Below are 8211 nucleotides of genomic sequence, written 5' to 3'. Positions count from 1 at the left end.
TTATTCAGCCATCAAAGACTTTACTAATTGAATTAATTGAAACCCACGATTAGAACATATTAGTTGCCCCCTCAATATTAAATGCATTTTAATATTATACATGGCACTTAGTTTTAAATTTATATAATAATATGGTTTTTGCCCTAGTGTATTTGTTAATAGGATATTATAGGAAATTTTTTATATTAATTTCATGAAAAATATAAAAAAATTATAAAAAAATCAGTTGTTTTTTATTTTTCCTTAAAAACTTTTAAAAATATTTCATAAAAGCATCTATTAAATTTTCCTTAATAGTATTCATTCATTGGACCTACTCCTGCAATGTATGAGTCTTTTTTGGAGTGAACTTGGGGATGAGTGTCTGGAATGTGTGGGGCTGGTGTTGGGCTTTGGGGCATGACTCTTTTTTGTTTTCTGGGTAGAATTTGGGGTATGACTTAAGGCTTTTGAGTAAGTTAAACGTGCCTGGCAAAGCAGCGTTTGCTTGTGACTTGTAATTGTGAGGGTACTTCTCTCATAAGGACAAAGTTTTGTTTGTTGTGTAGGAATAATAGATACGCAACATTAGGCAACTTCTGTAGATGAACTAATACAATTCTCTAAGAAAACTAGGGACGGACTTAGGATTTCAAGTTAGAAGGGATTGAAGTATAAGGGAGAAAAAATTCCAAATAGGCATCCATATAGTATTAAAAAATTATAAATACATAAAATCGTTGTTTCTTAATACATTAAGATACAATCATCCACCAACAAAAACGAAAAACAAAAAAAATAAAAAACAAAATAATGTTTTTTTAAAACTAGGTTGGCCAGGATTTTTCTTTTTTGTTGTTGTTAAAGTTAGAGCATTCACAGTAGTGGTGCTAAAAAATTTAGCTTTTAACATCTCAAAAAATTAATTTATCCATTTTACCACTTCATTTACAATACATCCAATATCAAATGTTCTATTTTTTTACCACTTCATTTAAAATAATATAAACAACTCATTAAAATAATAAGGAAGAAAGGGAATTTGAGTTTTTTAATTGAAGGTAGAGAGATAATTTTAATAAAATATTGTATTTTATTTTTAACAACTTGCTACAATCAACTGGTATTTATACCAATTTACTGTATTGCAAAACAATTAGCTTTACCTTCTCTAATAACACATGGTTTTTTGGTTTTTATGTGGTAAAATAGTTTTTTTTTTTTTTTTGCTAAAATACAATCACCATTGTGAATGTTTTTATTGTTTTTGTTAAGTTTTTGAGTTGGATAGTTACTAGTTTGAGGGGGCCTAAGGTTTCGGAAGGGGGGTAACTACAAAAATTATATATATAATAAGTTAAAAAAAATGGACCGCCGCGGGGGGGGGGGGGGGGGGGGGCTTTGACCCCAATTGGGTCCGTTCCTAAAGAAAATGAAAGGGAAATTTGGACGTAATTTGTTAATAAAAAAGTGAGAGGAAAGGCTTTAAAAAAAAAAAAAATAGATACAATAGAATTTTAAATTTGTAATAGAATTATAATGATTACTCTTTATATAATATCAATACAAATATACTAATTAGTTTTTTATGTAGGTGGAGTTTGACTTGAGATCTTTCATGCAACGACAAGAGACTTTATCAAATATTAATTGGTTTTTTAGAGGTAGAGTAGAGAAGATAAGGATTAAACCCATATCTCTTGCTTTGATATCATATTAAATTACCAATTATTCCAAAAATTAAGCTATTAAAATATATATAGTAAATTTAATCATTTAACCATATATTTCTAACTAGTTAAGCTTTTGGGGACATGCAAATAATGCTTCTTAAACGCTTTCCTTACGCTTTCATTATTGCCTAGCATTAGAATCCGACTGCCCTGGTAATTAATTGTAGGCTAGTAGCCTTTAAATCATGGTATTACATAACAAGGTGTAAAAGTTTTTCCATAAAAACTTTTAAAAATATTTCATAAATCAATTCTCTTATATCATCTATTAAATTTTCCTTAATAGTATTCATTTACACCCTTACTTTGGCCTCCAAGTAAAAGAAGAAAAAATTACTCATTAATTGGCCCTACTCCTACAATGTATGAGTCTTTTTTGGAGTGAACTTGAGGATGAGTGTCTAGAACGTGTGGGGCTGGTGTTGGGCTTCGGGGCATGACTCTTTTTTGTTTTTTGAGGTAGAATTTGGGGTATGACTTTTGGCTATTGAGTAAGTTAAACGTGCCTGGCAAAGCAGCTTTTGCTTGTGACTTGTAATTGTGAGGGTACTTCTCTCATAAGGACAAAGTTTTGTTTGTTTGTTGGGGTAGATGAACTAATACAATTCTCTGTTTCTCAAAAAAAAAAAAACTAATACAATTCTCTAAGAAAATTAGGGATCCAAGATTTTAAGTGAGAAGGAGTCAGAGTATAAGAAAAAAAAAAAAAAAAAACCTTCAAATAGGCATTCATATAGTATTAACAAATTATAAATACATAAAATCATTATTTTTTAATACATTAAGATGCAATCATCTACCAACAAAAACAAAATACAAAAAAAAAATATATATTTTTTTTTAATACTAGGTGGTTAGGATTTTTTTTTTTTTTTTTTGTTAAAGTTAGATCATTTACAGTAGTAATACTAAAAATAATATAAACAACCCAATAAAATAATAAAAAAGATACTAATTAGTTTTTTATGTATGCGGAGTTTGAACCAAGATCTCTCATACAACGATAAGAGACTTTATCATATATTATTTGGTTTTTTAGATGTCAAATAGAGGAGATAAGAATTTAACTCAAATCTCTTACTTTGATATCATATTAGATTACCGATTATTTTAAAATATAAACTATTAAAATATATATATATATATAATAAATTTAATCATTTAACTCCATATTTCTATCTTTCATTACTGCCTAGCATCAGAATCCGACCGCTCTAGTAATTAATAGTAGGCTAGTAGCCTTTAAATCATGGCATTACAGAACAAGCAATAAAAGGGCATCTCAACGCGTTCCTTTAAACTGAACGTGACAATAATAGTTGGGATTGGGACAAATAATTGTTGATAATAGTTATTAGTTGATGGGGATTGAACAAGTTATTGTGACCCACTGACCTTATTATTTTACGTCTATAATGCCCCCCCCCCCCCCCCCCCAAAAAAAAAAAAAAAAGAAGAAGAAAAAAAGAGATATATCTTATTTTGAATTATTAGAAAAATAAATTATAAAAACAAAGAGATTTAACCCGTGAAGAACAAGAAGGGCTCGTTAAAAAAAAGAAATGTATCTATTTAATGATTTCAATTATAAAAACAAAATATTCTCCTTAATATGGGCACTATTCCCTTGGTTAACAGTGGATAATCACGGCATTGAGTATTAACAATTTAATACGTATTAACCGCACATAAAAAAAAGATTTGCATCACCATTGGTAATCTTTAATATAATATTCACTCCATATATATCTAGAGCTGAAACGTAAGTCTTAAAAAAAGAGTTTCATTTACATATACAGTTACATCATGCGAGAGCAGAATTTCTATATCATATTTAAAAAAAAAAAAAAAAAACCTGCATCTTTTATTACTTCACTACCCAAGAGTCTCCTAATCACACGCGTCTTCTTCTACCTCATTTCCTCTTGAATCGTAATAAATACTCCTACTATTGCTAAAATCCAAGAGTCCATGTAGAGACTGAGACATTCCCATTAGTTTCCCACACCACGTATCTCTGTCTCACACCAAAAAAAATCCAAAACCAAAGCAAATGAAGGCAAACATTCTTCTTCTTCTTCTTCATGCTTCTCTGTTTCTTGCTCCCTTATAAATCTAAGAGCATGTCTAAACTCTGTTTTCTCTTGCAGAAGTCCATTATCTATACCACTCTCTTTACCTTAATTGCTCTTCTCTTTGGTTGTTCTACTGCTCTCAAGGTATTCTATTCATCCACTGATAAAAAGTGATGAATATTTCTTTAAATTCTCTTGTTTTATATATTATTACTATTTTTTTCATTTTAAACAGGAGGGACAGACATGCGTATCAGACAGTAACTGTGACTCCTTGTTGCATTGCGAGACTTGTGTAACAAACGGCAATGTTCGACCAAGATGTACTCGGATCCAACCTATTAGTCCCACTTCTAAGGTCCATACAATATATACGTTTAACCCCATTTGTAATTTTGCTTTTCTTTTTGTGTTTTGGACTTTGTTTGTGCGATTTGAATGTGAAAGTGAACGTTTTGATTAGGTGAAAGGGTTACCATTTAATCGGTATTCATGGCTGACAACACACAACTCGTTTGCTAGGCTGGGACAGAAGTCAGCTACAGGCTCTGTAATCCTTGCTCCTACAAACCAGCAAGACTCTATTACAAGTCAGCTCAATGTATGTCACTTTCTATTTCTTTTTCTCTTTTTCATTCTGTTTGTTTCTCGGGAAAATTTGAGGAAAAAGAAAAGAAAATGCAGCCTTATTTTCATTTAACAAAAGACAGCTCTTTTGGCGGTGGCGGTGGGTAGTTGTCGGTTGTCTCAGTGTGTTGGATTTTAGTTGCCGGAAATGTTAAGGTTTTAGTATGGTTGAAAGACCAAAATGTCCCCTGATGTAAATGTGTGATTTTCCTTTACTTATTCTTTAAGAAAAGGAAATGTCTTTTTCTCTGAGTGTGAAACTTTTTTTATTTATTTGAGCAACCTGAGTGTGAAACTGAGGGAACTGAAAGGTCAGGATTTGTGTTTGAATGTGTTTGTGGGGTTCTAGGAAATGTGTTGCATGTGGGAATATATTCTTTCAACTGAACTATAGTAGTTGGATTTATATTTATTAGAATAATTAATTCATCAACTAAAGGCATAGTTGGATTTTTAATAGGAAATGAATAACTAGTTATGAGGTTTGTCAGGGTTAGCTTTCTTATTTTTACCTACTTAGTTAGGACAACAAGATTTGTTTGACACATGGAATGTCACTAATTTTAGTTTTTTAAGTTTTTGTTTACTATGATCTATGAAAGAAACCCAAAAGCACTTTTAATCATCCAAAAAGAAATTTTGTAAGGAAAAACTTGAACTTGTTCATATAAAAAGGTCCAATTTTGCTTAGTGGAAAAGGCATGTGACAATTATGACGGTGGAAAACCTTTTACCTACTTGTGTAGAATAACATGACATTCATAGTGCATTAGGTGTGAAAGACTTTGATGAATCATCAGCTTCCGTCTTTCTAGTTGAACCACGAGAATAATCTTGTCTTTTATTCATACAAAGAAAAGCTCTACAGCTTGTTTTTCTATCAATGGTGGTAAAGTATTGCTGAAGGAAGCATCCACAAATTTTTTGTCCAAGAATGGTCTAGCCTTTAGAAAATGTTAAATACTGGTGTTCTGTTACCAGAGAAAAAAAAAAAAAAAAGTGGAATTATTCCTTTTGATTCCAAAGCATACCTAATGTTTATGTTCTGTCCATATCATTTATAATAAGTGGAATTATTCCTTTTGATTCCAAAGCATACCTAATGCCTGCCTAGTTTATTAAGTATAACGATCACTTCTTTGACAAAAAAAATTATAGACCACATCCACTAGGGAATAATTTAGTTGCCAATAATGAAAATTTAACCTAGTGGAGAAAAGGAATTTGATTGTCTATTGCCAGAGCATAATTGCACACTAATTATTCAATCCGAGGGATGTAATCATTTCTGCTCAACACCGTTGAGTACTTTCTGCGCAACTATGCTGCACCAATTGATGTAAGATTTGAGGTTTCAAAATACAAAGAACATTATTTCTGGGTTAATTATTTTGAGTAAAGTGATTACAAGATTTAGATATGCATTGAGACTTCAAATTATTTTATAACCAAAAAAACTTCAGTGGGTACTCAATAGTGTGCCCCTGATGTTCTCTCTTTTGGTTCCTCTTTGGAGGTAATTTTGTATGATTGTGATATAGTATGATTAGTCATTTGCAATTTTCTACTATTTTCTAATTTCTTATTTTTTTTAGAATGGGTCTTTTCAGGAATTTTAAAAACTTGACCTAAGCCTTTCTAAATCAAAGAGAAGTAGTCTGTGTAATTTCATGCTTTTTTTTTTAATTGAAGTTTAGTTTGATAAGCCTTTGTTAGAAGTTATTTTCTCTTGCAGGATGGTATTAGAGGGTTGATGCTTGATATGTATGACTTCAACAATGACATTTGGCTATGTCACTCCTTTGGTGGCCAGTGCTACAACTACACAGCTTTTGTAAGTTTGCTTGAATTGGTGCCTGGGAACCACATGACTTGAGGACCATTTCCAGAAATTTCTTAAGTTTTATCCTTTAGAGTTGCATATATAGTCTTCTTAAACACATAGTTAATCTGACACCTGATTCACCAGCAACCTGCCATCAATGTTCTCAAAGAGATCCAAAGTTTTCTTGATGCAAACCCATCAGAGATTGTCACCATTTTCATTGAAGACTATGTTACATCACCAAAGGGCCTGACTAAGGTGTTTGATGCTGCTGGCCTGAGGAAATACTGGTTTCCTGTATCTCAAATGCCACAAAATGGTAGAGATTGGCCAACAGTAGATAATATGGTCCAGAAAAATCAGCGTTTATTGGTTTTCACTTCAAAAGCATCTAAGGAGGCTTCTGAAGGGATTGCCTACGAGTGGAGATATGTGGTAGAAAACCAATGTGAGTTGTATATATTCTCTTCCTCTATGACTTTAATTGGCTGAGGACATCTAAGTTCAAATTTAGGTATAGTGCCTTAAATGTGCTAATTAAATTCAAAACATGACTGTATTGAGGAATGTAGCATAAACGATGTCATTTTTTGGACAAAAATTAATTTCAATGCATTCATGTGTTTATATTTAATTGGGGAATCTAAAGTACAACATATAAGAAACTGTATCTAAGTTATGCACAATTTCAATTATGAGAACTAATTCTATTGAGGTTTGAAACTACAGATGGGAAAGGTGGAATGATAGCTGGTTCATGTCCTAATCGGGCAGAATCACCTCCCATGAACTCAACATCAAGGTCTTTGATCCTAGTGAACTTTTTCCGAGATTTGCCAGATGTAACTCAAGCTTGTAAGGATAATTCAGCTCCATTGCTTAGCATGGTGAACACCTGCTATGCAGCAGCCGGTAAACGATGGCCCAACTTCATTACTGTTGATTTTTACAAGGTATGGCATATGGATACTATGTTTAAAATCAACTTGCTAATAAAGAAAATAGATAAAATTAAGTGTAATTCATTTGTATATGAATATTTCAGAGGAGTGATGGTGGTGGTGCACCAGAAGCAACGGATGTGGCAAATGGCCACTTAGTTTGTGGTTGTGGAAATATTGCCAATTGCAAGGTTTGCCTGGCACGGCCTACTTTTAGTTCCAATTCTTTTCAAATTCTCTTATGATTGTCTTAGAATAGAAATCATCAACATGCTTGAAGATAATGATTGACTAGGAAAAGAACTAATAAAGATAAAATGTCACAACTTAATAGGAGATTACTAAAATGGAAGGCTATGATAAATTTCTATTTTAACTTATAAAAATTTGATTATACATGCAGGCAAATGTGACATTTGGAGTATGTGACATTCCTGAGGCAAAAGTTGCCCCAGCGGCTAGACCTGCAGCAGTAGCACATGACTCTGGCTTTGGTTATGTAAATACCAAGCCACTTCAATTGCGGTGGCTGTTAGGGACTGCTTTTTCAGCCCTGTTCTTGTCATTGTGAATATAGATGTACTACTATTTCCTGTGATATTTTTCTGCATTAATTTCATGGAAAAGAAAAGGAAACTAACCGAGACTAAGATAACCCATTTATTATACATTTTAATGTCACTCTTAATCATTAATTAAGAGAAGAAAAAAAAATTCATTATTTGTTATAACAGGTTTGTCAAATTGGACGCTTTCACACAGACCAGTTCAACTGTGGTGGTCTCGGAGAGTTTCGGTGGCCTTTTCTTCATGCCATTTTGAAATGTGATTGTTCATTTTGAAGCATTATTTTCTGTTTGCTTTTAAGATCGTCTTTCAAATTCAAAAGTGACTTATATTTAGGATTAGTTTCGATTGGTATTACATGCTTGTCATAATAAATTAAAGAATCATCATGTCTAATTAAGTTGGGCAGCCTGTTTTGTGATGGATTAATCTAAGTTGGTGGACAGAAGCCATCTTACTATCTT

The 8211-nt window shown here is 32.1% G+C and overlaps 1 protein-coding gene across 2 annotated transcripts; it reads left to right on the top strand.

Annotated features, from left to right (window-relative positions):
- The first annotated feature begins 3598 nt into the window (after positions 1–3598).
- On the top strand, positions 3599–8004 carry LOC115969277 (PI-PLC X domain-containing protein At5g67130-like). Of its 2 annotated transcripts, XM_031088896.1 has the most exons (9): positions 3599–3771; positions 3863–3931; positions 4023–4145; positions 4251–4388; positions 6150–6248; positions 6384–6687; positions 6969–7192; positions 7285–7371; positions 7584–8004. In XM_031088896.1, the coding sequence occupies exons 1-9, from the start codon at positions 3766–3768 to the stop codon at positions 7749–7751; spliced, it is 1218 nt and encodes a 405-aa protein (XP_030944756.1). In that variant the 5' UTR covers positions 3599–3765; the 3' UTR covers positions 7752–8004. The 2 variants fall into 2 exon arrangements, with proteins under 2 accessions (XP_030944756.1, XP_030944755.1); XM_031088895.1 differs by lacking the exon at positions 3599–3771 and having other exon boundaries at positions 3778–3931.
- Positions 8005–8211: the final 207 nt, after the last annotated feature.

This window comes from Quercus lobata, chromosome 11, assembly GCF_001633185.2.
Source record: "Quercus lobata isolate SW786 chromosome 11, ValleyOak3.0 Primary Assembly, whole genome shotgun sequence".
Classification (NCBI taxonomy): Eukaryota; Viridiplantae; Streptophyta; class Magnoliopsida; order Fagales; family Fagaceae; genus Quercus; species Quercus lobata.
Note: the sequence above shows the minus strand (reverse complement) of the source record. Positions and strands in the feature narration are given on the sequence as shown.